General features: G+C 40.8%; 1 protein-coding gene across 12 annotated transcripts in view; it reads left to right on the top strand.

Moving 5' to 3' along the window:
• LOC144686843 (myc box-dependent-interacting protein 1-like) overlaps positions 1–18,571 on the top strand; it is a 162,697-nt gene that overhangs the window by 69,000 nt on the left and 75,126 nt on the right. For 7 of the 12 annotated variants that reach the window (XM_078552622.1, XM_078552618.1, XM_078552619.1 and 4 more), the window contains exons 2-7: positions 845–925; positions 6,423–6,477; positions 9,547–9,641; positions 10,424–10,519; positions 12,556–12,663; positions 15,962–16,054. In XM_078552622.1, the coding sequence (XP_078408748.1) occupies positions 845–925; positions 6,423–6,477; positions 9,547–9,641; positions 10,424–10,519; positions 12,556–12,663; positions 15,962–16,054 (528 nt within the window). The remainder of the gene's footprint in view (positions 1–844; positions 926–6,422; positions 6,478–9,546; positions 9,642–10,423; positions 10,520–12,555; positions 12,664–15,961; positions 16,055–18,571) is intronic. The other 5 variants (XM_078552623.1, XM_078552620.1, XM_078552621.1 and 2 more) reach the window with 1 other exon arrangement.

Raw genomic sequence — 18,571 nt, 5'->3', positions numbered from 1 at the left:
TCCATTACGATGCTCTTTTTTGGATTTCACTTCGGCCCAAGCCAAGCATGTCAATCCCTCAGCGTTACCCATGTAGAAGTGACCGTGACCTTTTTCGCCTAAAAACTGGTCCCAAATTTTGAGTTTTACGTGTGTACAGAATCTCTAATGTTAGTAAATGAGTGGACTCATGCAGACATTGTCCTAGTAATCATACCTCCTCCCTTCTAAATGTGTTCTGCCTGCTAGCTTGGAGACGGGACTTCCATCCAAATGGGTTAACAGCCAGGCCTAAATCAGAATTAGTGTCATGAAGCTCATATGTTTTTTTTTCATTGTATTATTGTGGTTTATGGGGATATGGTTGGGTCTGTGCATAATTTTAATTACATTTGGAGTCGAGTAGACTGCAAGTTTGAAATCATCAAAAGGAGCTAGGTGCTTGACCTGCTAATGAGTAAACATGGAAGCTGGCTTAGCATGTAAGGTGTGAAGGGAATTTGCATTTTTAGATAAATGAAGGGACATTTGGATTTCAAAGGGATCTTAGTTTGTTTTCAACTAGCCAGATAAGTAAGGCTAAGGAATGTTTATTTTCCCAAAGGTTATTGGCAACATAGAAGTTTTATACTATGAGGAAGATACAGTTTCAACGACATGGAACAATATAATTTACATATTAAAATAAAATGTATAAACATGGATGGTACTGAATGGCCTACTCTTATGTTCTTATGATATCTATTCTGTATGTATATCTCATCATCTCCAAACATGAATGCTCTCCTACCCAGATGAGTCAGTTGTTGTGCTGGCACGTTGGTCATGCTGGTTTTCATTATTCTATCTCTTTTTAAATTTGCAGGTCCTCCAGAAACTGGGCAAAGCTGATGAGACAAAAGATGAACAATTTGAACAGTGTGTGCAGAACTTCAACAGGCAGTTGGTAAGAAGTGTTTCCTTTCAAAGGATTTGTATAGTACCTTTCACGACCATTGCATGTTCAAAATCATTTTTCAATTGTAGTCATCATTGTAGGAAACTTGGCAGCCAACGTGCACACAGCAAACTCGTTCAAACAATTTTTGTGGTGTGATGATATAAACATTGAGGTTAACTCCTCCCTTGTTGCTCTTAAATAATGCACTGGGATCTTTTGCATCTAACTGAGGGAAGATAGGTCCTTGGTTTAATGTTACATCTGAAGGGCATCTTTGACAGTGCAGCACCCCCTCAGTATTGCATTAGTGTGTCAGCATTGATTTTTATACTCAAGTTTTGGGGTGCGACTCTCATCTGCTTCTGACTCAGGTAGCAGAGCTGCTGATTGAGCCCCACAATTAAAGATGTGGGGCTAGGGTTGATGGAGCTGAAAAGAAAGAACTTGTATTTACATATGTCTTTTGCAACCGTGGGTCATTCTAAAGCATTTTACAGCTAACAAAGTACTTTTTTGAGGTGTTGTAGAAAACTTAATTTATGCACAGTAAGCTCCCACAAACAGCAATCCATTTCAGTGATGGTTGAAGAAATTTTGACCAAGATGCTGGGGGAAAACTCCCTACTCTTTTTTTTCATTGAATAGTGTTGTAGGATATTTTGTATTGACAGAGGCTGGCACCTCACGTTTCAGCACTGCACTAAAGTATCAGCCTAGATGGGGTGCTCCAATCTGGAGTGAGACTTCAACCCACAACCTTGATGCTGCGGCAAGAGTGCTACAAATTGAGCCTGCCAATCCGATAATGAAAATGGTCTAAAGCAGCATGCTGAAGGGAGGAGGTGACTGTTTTGTGAATATGGGGCAATAGTTACACAAAGGATGTGCCCATCTCACTCATAGTGTCTCACCTTGAGCCTTTCATTGCCTTTGGTGTTTGTAGCCTGGAGGTCAGTTAGAACCATCAACTTGGTGAGTCGTGTGACACTTCAGAAGCACTGCTATTGATGTTTCTACCCACCTGAGTGGAGCCTGCTGATTTGCATTGTTCATAATGAAAGCTGTTCTTTACAGTGGACTTGGAGCTAATGCGAATTGGTTGAGATGTTTACAGAGTGGTTCTGTGTAAATCTATTTAGGTAGGTGGCTCATTTCCCAATGTCGGTGTGGAACGTTTAACTATTTGAAAGGATTGCAATTACTTTGAGATGAAATGGATCTTTTGTGTATAATGTGTTGTCTGTCCAAAAGAATGAGGGTGTTGGTCAGTATTGTACCATTTGCAGGCAGGAATGCCTATAATTGAACAACATATGTTCCCTGGTTATCTCAAACTGTTAATATAGAAGCTTGCACAATTGACTGGGTAGCAAATGTAAGAAGGTGAACGTTTTCACTTTAATCCTGTGACTAGGTCAACCATCTTTTTAACCCTTTGTTTCAAAGGCATGAAAGGAGCCTTTTAGCCCCCTCGAGCCTTTTCATTTAGTTAGATCGTGGGTGATCTGTATCTTAATGCCATCTACCCCTGTCTAGCTGTCTCTCTTGAAATTGGCAATTGACTTGACCCCTAACCTCAATAGTTTTTGGGGAGATTTCCACTACTTTGTTTGAATTGCTGCTAGACGTCGCTCTTGAACAGCATGGTTCTAATTTTGTGAATTCCCTTGTTCTGAACTCTGCCACCAGAGGAGAGAATTTCTTACCCCCGCCCCCCCACCACCCAAACCATATTTCTTCATGGTGAGTTTGCTGACCCAAGCTCCTTTTTACTTCTCAGTTCAATATAAGTAGAGTTGCACTGTTTAAATTTGAATTCTATAGTTTAGCTTAAGGCAGTGCTGTGCAGAATGAGGTACAAGGGGCAAGTCTCTCATTTTCAACAGTGTTGTTTGGTTTAAAATCCATAGTATTTCCAACAACCTGTTTGAGTAAAAAGCAAAAAACTGCGGATGCTGGAAATCCAAAACAAAAACAAAAACGTTTGAGAACATTCATGTAGGTGTCAGGGAAACATGTTAGGAATTCCTGAGCTTGACATTGCAAGGAGCAGACTGGCATTCGTGGAGCTGGTGATTCATCTGATGTTTCATTTTGTTAACTGGTACAGAATGGTTAGCTTTCCCATCTGTTACTGCCCACGCGTGCATGCAGTGCTGATCAGAGAATTGATATTAAAACAGAAAATGCTGGAAAAACTCAGCAGGTCTGGCAGAATCTGCAGAGAGAGAGAGAGAGAGATAAAAATTTTGAGTCCAGTATGACTCTTTGGAACTTTGGGTTCAGTGTTAACTGTTTCTCTCTCAACAGATGTTGCTGGACCTGAGTTTTTGCATTTTATTTTCCCAACATCTGCAGTATTTTGCTTTAACTTAGACTTGATATTCTATTGGCTCAGTGGCGTGAATGATCTGATTATTGTAAGGCTGTGGGCTAACTGGAGCCAACACAAGCATAGTGGGCTGAATGGGCTCATTGTGTGCCATATTGATTTGTGGGCCTGTATAGTAATTGGAGCAATAAAAACCATTATTTGCTCCAGTGCAAAGTCCTTTCCTGGGAATCCAAATCTGAAGCTGTAATATTTATTCTGGCATTTCTTCCTTTGCTACCCTGGAATTTTAAATTCTTTAATGGCAGTTTTACCCTTGATATGAAAACCTTTCTGAGCTGGATCTTCTCTCCCAGATTTGGTGCCCTTATGTAGATTGCACCTTCTGCATCCTGGAGTAAGGCTCCATGCAATTGAGTCACTCCCAAGTAGATCAGATCCAGCAAACCGTTGCGACCCTACCACAGCCTGCTACAGTGTTTGGGGTCTGCTTCCTTTGATTGCACTCCAGCAATGCAAAAACGTACTACACTGGCTTGATCATTCTCAGCACAGCTCATTAGACATCAGCATTCGCTAACAGAACAAAATTCACAAGTTCAAATCTATTAAGTTAATTGAACATTTTTCACTTATTATTTGAAAAGCCTTTTTATTAAGGCAACTTATGTTGATCGTGTGCTGTTTTTTTAATGTAGTAAAATGCCCCAAGGCACTTCACAGGAGCACTATCGAACAAAATTTGATACTGAGCCACGTACGATATTGGGGCAACTGATGAAAATCATGTCGGAAATTTGTTTTTTTTTAAGGAGAACCTTTTAAAGGAGGAAAGGGAAGCAGAGAGGTTTAAGGGAGAAATTCCAGAGCTTGGGATTTGAACAGTTGAAGGTACAGCCACCAATAATGGAACGATGATAACCTGATGTGTGAGGCCAGTATTGCAGGAATGTAGCAATATTGCAAACTAGTATTAAGGTTAAATTAATTAAGCCTGCATCTTGAATTGTTATGCAAGTAAATTCCACAGTGTCAGGAATTGCAAGAAGCACATGAAAATGCTCAGCGTGGATTCGACTGCAAATTAAAAGATTTTATTCGCCAAGATGAAAGCAAAATACTGTGGATGTTGGAAATCTGAAATAAAAACCAAAAAATGCTGGGAAAGCTCAGCAGGTCTGACCGCATCTGTGGAGAGAAACGGTTAACATTTCGAGTCGTATGACTCTTCAGAGCTCTGACAGAGCGATACAGGCTCAAAACGTTAACTGCTTCTCTCTCCACAGATGCTGCCAGACCTGAGTTTTTCCAACATTATTTTTAAGATTTTATTGGTTGTACGTTGAAGCCTAGAATAATAGAGCCCGTTGAGTCTGCAGTGGCTGTAAACAACAATCCAGATAGTCCTCTTCCTCCTATCCATGCTTTTTTTCCCCCTCTCGAATATTTATTTAGGTTTTTTTGTGAAGGTTACTATTAAATCTGTACCCATTATAATCAGAGTGTCTGCAGTCCAAATCTTCTCCATTCATCTATCATGAAGAAATTAATACCTATGATGTTGGAAATTTTATTTTTGAATTGGAATTGTAGTAGGGTATGTATCTGTATGTGTCTAAATTGGATTAAAGCCAGATAGTCTGGGTGCTTTGATGTATAGTACTTTTTAAGATGTTAATTAAATAAACGCAAGGAGGAAAAAGTACATTTGTATTTGTTGAATAAAGCATTCAAGAGCGGGAGTAAAATCTTGCACCTAGCTGACAAGACGCTAAGCAATGTGTTTATATTACTAATAAAATCGGTGGAATTATTGGTAGGAGAGGTAAAATATATAAAAAAAAAACCTAGTATTACAACGGAAAACTTACATTCAAAGGGGAAGCCCGGTGTAAACAAATGTGTGCATGTAAGGTCTAACTGGCCTGCACGTCTACAACTATCTGCAAAGGAACCAAAGTGCAAGGAACCTCAGTGTGCACGTATCAGGTCAGATGTTTTCTGCTTGGTGTCTGTTTAAAGCCTATAGGTTATTGTTGCCTTGGTGAAGATTTACCTGGGGGTGATTAATGTGGGGATTTGTTTAAAAATTAGTATGGTAGTAATTTGTAGACGTGTATGTGTTTTAATTAGTTGATAAATTGATAAGTGTTCGACTTTTTTTAATATTTAAAAAAAAAACCTTGGTGGTTTTATTCCTGAACTCAGTGCTGCATCTCAAGCATTCCAGTTGAAAATATAGATATGACACTTGTTCAAATCCCAGAGCGAAACTTGAACAACTCAACCTTTACCAACTGTTGTCACAACACGTTATATGGGAAGTTTTTCCCTCCTTTTGCCTCTGGACCCTTTGCCAGTCACCTTTTTAAAATCTGTGCTTTCTGATTATTGATCCTTCAGCCACTGAAAAATAGTCCCCCCTCCATTGCCTATCTAAATCCTTTCACCCATAAAAACCAAGGCTGTCACTTCAGTGCAGGACTGAGGGAGTGCTGCACTGTTATGGGTGCCATCTTTCAAATGAGATATCCAACCACTGCCCCTATCTGGCTGCTTGGGTGGATGTAAGTGACCCCGTGGCACTATTTTGAAGTAAAGCAGGGGACTCCCCTCTCCTAACTTGACTCCGTTCTGCTGAAGGGTCATGAGGACTCGAAATGTCAACTCTTTTCTTCTCCGCCGATGCTGCCAGACCTGCTGAGTTTTTCCAGGTAATTCTGTTTTTGTTTTGAGTTATCTCTGGTGCCCTGGTCAATGTTTATCCCTCAATCAACATCGCAAAAAGATTATCTAGTCATTATCGCATTGTTGTTTGTGAGGGTTTCCTGTATGCAAATTGGCTGCTGCGTTTCCTACATCAGTGACTTCAAAACTGTCACTTTGAGATGTCTGGTTGTGATTGTGAAAAGTGCTATATTGATTCAAGTCTGTCTTTTTTTCTTTTGTGTTCCAGTCTCCTCACAACACTGCTAATTATTCTTGTTGATCACACTTGAATATCCTGAAACCTTGCTCTTGCCAATTTATACCCAAGAGAAAGTTTTCCCAAGTGAATGCTGCCAAAAGGCTAGTCAGTCACTTGCCAATATTGCGCACTTTTACAGCATATTATTTGTGTAAATGCCCAATGCATGCACAAACAAATGAAGTATCGTTTTTCTTCCGCAGAACGAAGGAACTAAACTCCAGAAAGATCTGCGAACGTATCTGACAGCTGTAAAAGGTAGGATGTTCATATACTCTGAGAACTCGACATGGCAGTTCTCCTTGAAAAGAATGATAAAGTCCTAGATTCCAAAGGTGTTGAGGGATGTATGGAGTCAGGTCCCAGATTGGCCATAATCTGCTTTGAATAGCAAATCAGGCTTGTGGACCTACTCGAGTTTCCAATTTTTCCAATTGGATACTTGGCCAAATTCTCCATGACAGACCTGACAAAGGGTGCTGCCAAAGGGTTTGCTATCTTTAGTTTAACTATGCCAGGTTTTGGAACCTCCTATGATGCAAAGTTATCTGCATTTATTATCTTTTTAAAGAAAAAGAGTTGGATACAAGAACAGCCCTTGCATTGTTACTGTATAACGTGAAATGAATTCTGTCTGCTTAGGGTTGTATCCTGCAAAGTGTGGCTCAACTTTATTGAATTTAAAAGCTGCTTTGCTATAAAGTCTGTATTGGCCACATCTGCAGTGGGTGATGCTATTTTGTTGTCCACTTTCAGTATAGCAAGCTTTACAGGAACTTAAGCTCCTTCTACAGATTGCAGCTATAGCTCATGTCCATTTAAAAAAAAAATGTAATGAGTCATGCAGACACAACCTGACCTAGTCCACGTATGCCTAAGTCAATGGTTACTACTGGCATTGGATCCTTTTTAATATACATATCAAAAAGATCTATCATAAAAGAACAGATCAAAAATACAACCCACTTTTCCGGGAGCCAATTTTAACTTTGTGCAGCTGCAGTCATTGCTTGATCTGAATTTTGAACTTGAGCTCCAGATAAATCATTCTATATACTGCATTGGCCTCAGAATGATGCAGGACCAAAGAAGGCTATTTGGTCCATCATACCTATGCTGGCTTTGAAATTTAATCCCACCCCCCCCATAGTTCTGTAAAAATTTCCCCTACATGTATTTATCCAGTTCCCTTTTGAAAGGTTTTTTTTTTGTTCAACCTGCTTCCACCACCCTTTTTCAGCAGTGCATTCCAAATCATCATCATAACTTGTTGCATTGATTTAAAAACTCTCCTCTTTGCCATTACTTTAAACCCATGCCCTCTGGCTGCTGACCCTCCTGCCACTTGAAATGGCTTCTCCTCCTCCAACACCCTTCATTCATAATTTTGAGCACCTCCGTTCAATCACTTGACCTTGCCTGAAGAACAAATATAAATCTTTTTTAATAATAAATAATTGCTTCTCTTAGTTTGCCAACTAAGTGGGAACACCGATGTCACAAATGTTCATGACCCTTACTGAATTGTGCTTTTATTATTTATCACTCTGCGGTTGTTGAAAGATTTAACATCATTGTCTTCCTCTTATCCCCTCCTGTCTTTTGCACCCCTCCATGAAATATTACTTTGTAATTTGCAACAAATATACCTTCCTTTTGGGGATTAAGAGCCCATGGGAAGCATGCTTGAGGGAAGTTAGCAATAGTATTAGATTAAGGGGAGAGGCTTATAATCAAAAAGAGTAGCAAGTGTGAGGGTTGGGAGGGTTTTAGAATTCAGCAAAGGCAGGCCAAAAAACTGATAAGAGAAAAGAATGAGGGTAGACAAGCATGAGATCTAAAAATAAATTGAAAAACTTCTATTGGTATGATATGAAAATGAAGAGAATAGCAAGAATAAATGGGGGTCCTTTTTAGAGATAAAGGTAGGAGAAATTAGAATGGGGAATAAGGAAATAGCGCAGACAATATAAGAATACATTGTTTTCATGGGGAACTGAAGGTCTGGCAAGAATGAAAAACTTGAAATTAGTATTGGTAAAATTGGACAAATTCATGGAATTGATCAACGCAATTCCTGGACCTGATTCTCTAGAATTCCAGAATTCCTTTAAATTCTAGAACAGTCCCAGTGGACTGGCAATTGGTAACCAAACCCTGCAATTCAACCAGAGGGCATGAGAAAATGGGGAACTAAAGGCTAATTAATCTGATATCAGCATTTAATGTGGTAATCAATTTATGCATATTCTAATAGGGAACTTTAAAGCAAAAACATAATGGGAAAAGTGATGGATGCAGTATATTTGGATTTGAGGTATTTGATAAGGTGCTACATGAAGTTAGTATTCAAAATTAGGACTTGTATTGAAGGTAATAGCATGGATTGATTGACGGACAACCATAAACAGGCCATTTTTGGGTTGGCAGGCTCGATATAAAACTAATAGGGTGTCAACGAGGGCCATTGCTTGGGATTTGGCTATTTGGCAATGACTTGGATGAGGGGAACAAGTGTAACGTATCTAATCTTGCTGATGATGCAAAGTTAGATGGGCAAGAAAGATGTGAGGAAGATGGTTTCTCAAAAGCGGTATTGGGTCAAGAGGCTGGACAAAAATATGGCAGATTCATATGTGAGGAAGTGTGAAGTTATCTATTTGTACGTGAATCACAAAATTAACATACAGGTACACCAAGTAATTTGGAAAGCAAATGGCTTGTTGGCTTTTGTTACAAAGGGATTGGCGTATGAGTGTGAGGAGGCCATGGTCAGACCATACCTGAAGTACTGTGTACTATTTTGGTCTCTTACCTAAGGAAGGATAAAGTTGCCTTAGAGGGAGTCCAATGAAGGTCCGCTTGACTGATTTCTTGATGAGGGAATTGTCTTAAAGTTAAGTAGATGAGATCTATATTTCCTTGGAATTTAGAATTAGTGGCAATCTCATTGAAACATAATTTTTAAAGGGCTTGACTGGGTAGATGCTGAATAATTGTTTCCACTGGCTGGGGAGCATTGAACATGGGGTCACAGTCTCAATTAGGTGTCCATCATTTTAGGATTGAGAAATTTCTTTACTCTGTTGTGGAGCTATGGAGTTCTCTACAGCAGAGCTGTAGATACACTAAAGACATATTTGGCAACTAAAGGGAATTTGGGGATGTGGGGGTAGTGTGGGAAGGTGGAGTTGTGGTAGAGGGTCAACGATGATCCCATTGAATGGTGGAGCAGGATTGAAGGGCTGAATGACCTACTTTATTTCTGATCTAATGTTATAAGCAGCTGAAACATAACTGACCGCAAATTAAAATTTTGTTCTAAAGCTATGCATGAAGCCACGAAGAAGCTGTCCGACTTGTTGGAGGAAATTTATGAACCAGACTGGGTCGGCAGAGAAGATATTCATTCTATTTCTGAGGTTAGACTTTTTTTTGTTTTCATGCTTTCATGCCACTTGCTTCAAAGGTCTCCATGAATTATGGGGCAACCTTGAACTTTGCGCTGACCGTCTTCTGCTCCAATCTATAGGAGGCCTAACTAGAGTGTGAAAATAAATATCAGGGACTGACTTCTACACTTGTCTCTCTGAATAAGTTATGTTCTTGTTAAAATGACAGCAGCTAGCTTCGAACACAGTTGATTGTTTAACTGCTGATAACTAACTTGGGCTGTCTAATTCTTCTTACCCTGTTATGACTCACCTTACAAGGTGGAGGGGAGGGGGGTGTGGTGAGAAATAACTTTATTTCCCTGGTGTTCTTAATGAGAGGTGATCTTGTTGAAACACAAAATTCTGAGTGTGCTTCCCAGGGAAAATGCTGAGAGGCTATTTGTTCCCTGGCTGGGGAATCTAGAACTAGGAGTCATAGTCTTAGAATAAGGTGTCAGCCATTTAGGACTGAGATGAGAAATTTCTTTCAGAGGGTTGTGAAACTTCTCTAACCCAGAGAGCTGTGGATGCTCAGCCATTGAGCATTTTCATGCCGAGGGTTTTTCTTGGGCCCACAAGGAATCAAGGGATAGGGCAGTAAAGTGGGAGTCAAGGTCGAAGTTCAGTCAGGAATCATGGATAGACTTGAGGGGCCTTGTGGCCTGCTCCTCCTATTTCTTGTGTTCTGTTCTTTCAACTAAAATTTATTTATTTTTTTGGATTTGTAAACATTTCTCATTTTTGCATGACATCTATTCATTTACTTTCAGGATGGTGACCTTCTCTGGACTGACTATCACCAGAAGCTGGTGGATCAAGCTCTCCTGACACTAGACACTTACCTCGGCCAATTTCCAGATATCAAAGTACGGATCAAATCATTTTTGCTTGTTTGCTCTGGACCCATTTATTAACTGAGCAGGATTCATTGATCTCATTTTTAAAAAAATGTGACTAACATCCCCAATTGTGTGTTGATTGTTGTTGAAATTATAAATGGTTTTGACATTTCCTTAAATTGTGTTGCTGTAGAATACTTCAAAGGACTTTATAGGTTACTGGGTTATCCTTTAAGGAGCAGATACTACATATTTATTTGAGCAACGATGAAGGTTATTGTTGGCAATGTTGATAATGGTGAGGAGGTTTGATTGATTGGGTTACAAAAATTCTGGCTGAGTGTTAGTTGTTGGGAGGGCATTGTTATGATCCCTGTGGAGACCAATAGCATTTAAAGAGAAATTTGAACTTCAGTTGAAAACCGAAAAGGATGACATGACAGATTTCACGCTTAAAACTCCTACTTGTAATGAATGACAAGGCACTATTGATTACACCCTTCCATTTGCATGCAACTTATATACTGAAGCATAAAAAGGGGAACATTTCTTATACTTATCACACGTTGTACTCCCCATGGAATTACAGTCCTTACACCAACTGCTGTTTTTTCCCTCTTTTCCGTTCTGCCCAAAAGCTTGGAGCCAGCAAGCCTACTTTTAGCACAGCTGTCCTTGCCCTTTGTTCCCAGTTGAGAGAACTTTGCAGAACACGGCTAGTTCCTTGACTAAGCCAGACTTGTTGTTGGGTAGAATTTGGAAATAATTGAATGACCTCCTTCGATTCAACCTATGTTTAAAGACACAGTCCAAAACCTAATTGTATAACCCTCAATTTTAACAGCATGGTGTTAGAGGTGAGGGCTGAAGGAAGTAAAGATGGCACATCTTTGGGAGGATTAGGTGAGACTTGTAGGGGCGCTGGACAAAGAGGATGATCTTACATAAGAGACCACACCTCGACTTAAGTAATTTGCAATGTCCTGAGGTCATGAAAGATGTTACGCACTAGCACGGACCTGAGGGCCAAATGGGCAATTTCTGTGCTGTAAATAGTTTGTAGATTTTCATATTATTGGGGCTTGGAGAGGTGGTAGATAAGGAGGATATTGAAGGTGAGGCCAGAGGGATGGAACAGAGTGGGAGACTTTGGATTAATTCAGTGGGTGGATTCCTGCCTTCTATTGCTAATTGGTGATCTTGATAGATGCAGTACTATTCTCCATTTTAAGAAATTAGACTTTGCATTTACATTCCTCCTCCTGTGACAAACTGTCCTTTCTCTAATTTCAAATGCAGTTGTTTGCTAAACGTGTGACTAATTATTCCTCCTTTTTTAAGCTTGATAGACAATGACGACATTATCGCAAATGCTAACTTGCCAACTTTGTAAAAGCCCTTGACTAAATTCAAACTTTCCTGCAGGCTGGATTTGTCTTGTGAATGCTGCATAAGGTTAAATTTACAAGCATTTTGGAGAAGTTCAGACTGGTACAGGACAGGAGGATATTTGGCCCATTGTGCCTGTGTCTGCTCTTTGAAGAGTAAATACAATTAGTCCCACATTCTTGCCATTGCTTTGCAAATTGTTTATTATGAGTGTTTATTAAATTCCCTTTTGACACTACTATAGAATCTGTTTCCACCACCCTTTTCAGGCACAGCATTAGATGTTGCCGTGGCTCACTGTTTGTATTTTGAAGTTGTATTGATGGTTTTGACCTCCTTTTGGAATCAATGATGCATATCCTGTGACATTTGCCCATATAAGGTCAACGTGAAACCTTTTTTCCAATGCTAGGTAAGGGAATCTGTAGCTTAAAGCACCGTGCCATGGTTAGAAATCCACAGCTATGGGTATGACGGTCATTGAATAGTGATACCCAAGTAAGGAGTGAGGTATTTGATAACTTCAATATTTGATAAGGCCTTTTTGATGTTTCACTGATTTGAGACAGAACGGAGAAAGGATTGTGCGTATTCACCTTTTGCAGGTGAAATCTTTATTGTGAATCTCCTTTTACCAACTGCATGGTTTTTTTTAAAAAGCATTTCTCTTGTAGACTCGCATTGCGAAGCGTGGGAGGAAGCTTGTTGACTACGACAGTGCAAGGCATCATTACGAATCTCTCCAAGGTGCAAAAAAGAAAGATGACGTCAAAATAGCCAAGGTAAAATATGTTGCTTAGTCATAGAATCATGTCACACAGAAGGAGGCTATTCAATCCAGTGTACCTGTGCTGGTTCTTTGAGCAATCCAGCTAGGCCCATTCCTATTGCACTCTACTAATAATCTTGTAAACTGTTTCATTTCAAGTATTCATCTAATTCCCTTTCGAAAATTGCTATTGAATCTGCTTCCACCTTTTTTTTCCCAGGCATTCCAGATGATCGCAACTCGGTATTTAATTTTCAAAAACATTTCCCTTCTGGTTCTTTTGCTAATTACCTTGAACGTATGTCCGATAGTTACTGACCTTCCTGTCTGTGAAACCAGTTTCTTCTTTATGCTCATCCCGTTCGAAACTACCATGAAATACTCAGTCACCTTTATCTCTAAGACCCAGTTCTGAGATTATGATGTGTATAAGTGGCTAATTCGCTTGTTAACTGGAAGAGCTCATTTATGTTGCACAGGATGGAATCACTTGAAGTTTTTTTTTAGGAAGATGACCAGAAATGAGGGTGGAAAATATTTGAAAATGATGTGACTGATATAGTGATGTTTCTGAAGCACTAAGGAGTGCCCTGATGGAACTGCGGTAACTTATTTTGCCCCACATAGCCAATGTCTTGCTTGTGTTGACTTACTGCAAATTGAAGACTCTTGGAAATCTTCTAAATGGCCATAATGGGTTGATGCTTCAAATTGAAATATCATCTGCCATCCTGGTAATGGAATTTTTGCTCCGCAGTGGTGTTGATGGAACGAGTAGAAAATCCTTTGTTACATTGGTCTGGTCTGTCTTGAAAAGTTGCATATCCAAGCTAACTTTCTTTGGTTTGCCTTCACTCCAGGAACTGTTGCTACTGGATAATCCTGGAAATGCTCATGTCAAACTTCCATTTCTATTTAGTTTGCACTAGAAATTGACTCTAGTCCTAGGCTGTTTTGCTGGGATGGCAGCTGTTCCATGGGTTTTTTCCCTCTGAAATGCTGCTTGCACCCTGGTGCCAGTCTGCCTCAATTCACCTGTCAAACTCTTACTTGTGTATGGCTTGGAATATTTTGCTATGTTTTAGTGTTTTTAATGAAGTTATTGTCCATCTAATTTGGTAGACTAGCAATGAGAAGAGCCAGCCCTTTAAGCTGGTTTGCTATTTAGTTAGATTGTGGCTGATCTGTACATCAAATCCTTTTAACCTTCTGAGCAGCTTGGTTTACTGCTCTTGAGAGAAGTCATTAAACTGGGTTATGGCAATTCCCCAGACTATTTATATTCAAAGTTTCTCTCCCTGATTTCTTGCTCCAAAATTTCAGGGGAAACTAACTGGTTGTACTATACCAATGGATAGAACAATTGATGCAAAGAACGAATGACTGAATATAGAGGTTCTTGTAACCATCACCAACGTGGATGGGGAGGAAAGTCCACCTTGGTTTCTTTGTGCTATTCCTGCCTGGTGATGGTGTGTTACAATTCACTGAGCCAGTTGTGGCAACATGCAAGTTGTAGCCTGAAGCTATGGAAAGTGATAGTAGAGGCTTCAACATTCTTTCCATCACATGGCTGACCAGAAATCTCTCCCACTCTTAATGCCTGCCATTATTGGAAGGATTTGCAGGTTGATAATCTGTTTGGCTGTATTATGAACCTTTCTTAGCCATTTAACTCCTAGGGTGGGACTCAAACCCAGAGCTTCTGGCTCAGAGGCAGGGCTGCTACCTATTGTGCCACAAGATCTCCCTGTTCTGTTTACATAGCTTTCAACATTGCATTAATGTCCTCTAACTACCTGATACAAAAGGTAGTGGAAATCTGGAACTCCCTCATAAAGCTGTGGGCAATTGAGAATTTCAAGACTTGAGGTTAATGTTTTAATAGACAGGGTATTAAGGGTTATGCAACCGAGGCAGTTAGATGAAGTTTTTTTTTTCTTTCATGGGATGTGAGCGTCGCTGGCAAGGCCAGCATTTGAGTAGCTTACTAGATCACTTCAAAGGGCTGTTAAGAGTCAACCACATTGCTTTGGGTCTGGAGTCCCATGTAGGCCAGACTGGGTAAGGATGGTAGGTTTCATGGTCACCATTACTGAAACTAGCTTTCAATTCCAGGTTTTATTAATTGAATTTAAATTCCACCAGCTGCCATGGTGGGATTTGAACCCATGAGCACTATCCTAGGCCTCTGGATTGCTGGTTCAGTGATATTACCACTACACCATCCTAGTCATTTCCCTTGTCATTGGGTGTCTCAGGGCTGAAGGCTATTGCCAATTGATCTAGAATCTGATGGCCTGCAGTGGTCTGGTGTGAATGGCCACCCCTGGGTAAGTAGCAGGAGAAGCTACTGTTGACCTCATGTTACTAGGCTAGGAAACGGTACACAGAGAACAGAGCTCTCCTAATTCTAGCTTGCTTTCCACTGACCCTCTGCTTGTGATTGTGGGTGAGTGTTGGAATGTGGCTGGGTTATGATACTCACCACCCAGCCACTTGTTCATATCTGCCCCCTTTTTTTTTGAGGGTCAGCGGCAGTGGTGAAATACTATCCCTACCAGAGGTCAGCACCACAAGGAGGTGCCATGAATCCTTGTGTTTTCAGTTTAGATTTGCAGCATTGTTTTGTCTTTTTTCTTAAGCACACTCCCTTGTGAAATGATTGTTCCTCTCAGGCCTTAAGTCAACTGTTGGGATGTATGGGAAAGTTTCCCATTTTTTTTTCTCTCTCCCTTTCCCCTCTCTCTCTGTCCCTTGAATCAACCAAGCTCTAGGAGCAGAGTAACAAGGTGGTTGTAGCTGGTGGTTAAACTTCTACATGTGAATCCTGGACCAAAGTCAATCCTGACTGCTTGCACCACTTGAGGAGAGACTTATCTGCAAACCACTCACTAGTGCACTTAATTTATGCCCTTGTTGCCCCTCCTACTATCCAAGCACACTGATGGCATGCTCTTGTGGGTGATTTGGGAGTCTGGACTTTGGAACCATGTACTAAAGTGTTTCCATGCGTTGCATTGTTAACTTGGATTGGTAACTTGCTTTGACTAACTGCTCTTTTGTCTCATTAACTGTTCTTTGCAGCTGACCTGCTCTTGTTTAACTGTTGCTGGGAAGTCCATGAGAAGCTGGTGTATCTGTGGCTCGGTGCTGTTCATTATAACAATGTTATTCCACCCCCTCCCCTTCTAATCCCTTACCTGTCTTTTTCACCACCCCCTCCTCTCCCCTCCCACCGACTTACCAAGCTGTTGCTCTTGCTGTAATCTTTCTGTGTGCTTTTTTTTTTTGTTTATTTTCCTCCCTAGCCTGTCTCGTTGCTTGAGAAAGCTGCGCCTCAGTGGTGCCAGGGGAAACTTGTGGCGCATATCGTTGCTCAGTCAAATCTGCTCCGAAATCAGGTGACCACATTGTTCCTTTTTTGGCCTTGGTGTGGTGTATCTGTGGCTGCGCTTTACTGTCTGTGTTGTGATAAGTGCTTTAAGCTCTTTGTGTCTCTGTCTTGAGCACTTCAAAAAGTTGCAGCTGGTAGCAGCTCTCTCCCTTGGGCACTAGATTATAGAAGAACCAATTTTGTTTTTTTTTCTCTTTCTCTTCCTCTCCCCACGGGAAGTGTCCATTCAGTGTGAAAGTGAGCAGAGACCCCCGTGAAAACGGACCTGAAACCGAGCCTATTCCTGCTGTTCTCAAGTCTTATACAGTTCATTAATATTTGTGCCCAAGTTTGGAGTTGTTGAGGTCATCCCAGTGACTAACTGTAGTTAGTTTAGAGCTTAGTTGAGAGCCAATTTGATGTTGATGCAGGACCGTGGATAGCTGGATCAGCCAGCACCTAACTTAGAGGTTGTGTTGTGGTGCAAGTAGAGGGGAGGGGTTTAAGGGACAGTTTTTTAAAAATAACACTCTAACAAACTGGTGAGCAAGTTCTTCATTTTCATGCTCTTCAACCACGAAGTCTATGTGAAGAAGGAACAGTTATAAAAATGCTTGCTGACAGGTCCTGCAGCAGTATTTGCTTCTAAATTTGTTCTCTGGATTTGGCATTGCAAGACCGATTTTTTTTTTTTAAAAAACTTTTTTTTTATATCCCATCCTTAGTTGCCCCAAGAAAGTTGGTGATGGGCTCCTGTCTTGATCCACTGGAGTCTATGCGGCTATTCTTTGTAGCATTTTCACACAACGAGAGACTTGCTTGGCTGTTTGAGGACTGTTGACGGCCAGCTACTAATAGAGCAAAATACTATGGTGGTTAGGGTTGCAAAATGTATTCCTGGAGGTTTCGTGACCCGACTCGACCTACCCCCCACAATGCTCTAGCCGTTAGTCAACACATGCAACCTTGTGATGCATTACCTTCCTATGCCAATCGGAAAGCAAAAAGGTTCCTTACCAATTGGGCGATACTTGACTGTCAGCCAAACAGTTTTTTTCTCGCCACTTTCAATATTTTTATATCTGACCAAGAGAAATGGTCAAAAAAAAAGGACTAATCTTTAATGTCCTGATTTTTTTTCCAGGGTTGCTCACAGCAATGCCCTGGAGATTGATCTTCAATTCCTGGAGACTCCAAGCCAATCCTGGCGGGTTGACTACCTTAATGGTAGCTAGAAATCAAAAGTTTAAAATTAGAATATGCTGTAAATACTCGGCAGATTAGGGAGCATGTGGAAAGAGAAGCTGTGAATGTTTCAGAGCAATAACCTTTTGCTCCAACCTGAAGCGTTAATTCTGTTTAGCTCCCCAGATGCTGCCTGGCTTGCTGTGTATTTCCAGCATCTCCATCTCCAATTATTAAGTCAGCCACGCTTGTTGTGATGCTGGGGCCACATCGGCTAGATCGAGTAAGGATGGCAAAATTCCTTCCTTAAAAGATGTCAACCAGTTGGGTTTTTTTAATGACTCATTCAATCTAATAATGGCTTCAAAAATAAAGTCAGATTCTTAAACTACCATGATGGACTTTAACTCTTATTTTAAAAAAATTATTCTTCCCTGAGATGAGCCACTGGAAAGGCCATTGTTGCCCATTTCTAATTGCCCTTGAGATGGTGGTGGTGGTGAGACTCCTTCTCAAACTGCTGCAGTCCAGGCCTCTGGATTACAGGTCCACTTCACCCCATATCCTGTCTGAACTTTTAACTCCCTTTAGATATGCAGTGATCTGAGCACTTCACCCTGTGGTTTTATTTTTGACCACTGGCTTTGAAGCCTGCCCAGATTGATGGGCCAGTGTGGATCATATTGTTGCCAAACAGCACAGGGTTCGATCCCTGTTCTGGCTGGGCTGGATTCAGGACCTGCCTCCTTGCCCTGTCCATGATGGAGGTTGTGGCGCAGAGAACTGAAGAATAAAGATATACTAGAGGTGGGGAAAAGGAATAGAAGAATATGCTCGTAGGGTTAGATGAAGAGGGGGTGTGAGGAAGCTGACGTAGACCAATTGGGTTGTAAGTTCTCCATCTGTGCAAGCTGCACTGGACCCAAGGCTGTCCAATCTGTTTTGCTGTGTTGAAATTTTTGTCTGGAATTCCTGGCTACAAACTGATGAAATCATGTGATTCCGTGCACCTATTATACAGGAACAGGCAAAAAATGAACTCGACTAGTCTATACCTTGGGTGATGGTGAATCGTTTTTTAATTTGATTAGAAAGAGATGCCAGAAGTCTCCACGTAAAGGAGGGACTGGGGGAGGGAGAAAGACCTGAATGCTGCTATCTCCTGACTGTTTTTGTAACCTGTGTGACTTGGCAGCTTTTCTACACAGCACCCATCTTCCCTGCTCACCTCATTTAAAAATCAGGTCCAGTTAATGCATGTGGAATTTTAAGACACGCCTGGGAGTTCAATTTCTCTGAATTTTAGAGAGCTCCTACCCATGCTTGGGGTAGGTGCTTCACCTGTGGGCTCACTTCATTT

The sequence above is a fragment of the Cetorhinus maximus genome, chromosome 11 (genome assembly GCF_964194155.1).
Source record: "Cetorhinus maximus chromosome 11, sCetMax3.hap1.1, whole genome shotgun sequence".
Lineage (NCBI taxonomy): Eukaryota > Metazoa > Chordata > Chondrichthyes > Lamniformes > Cetorhinidae > Cetorhinus > Cetorhinus maximus.
Note: the sequence above shows the minus strand (reverse complement) of the source record. Positions and strands in the feature narration are given on the sequence as shown.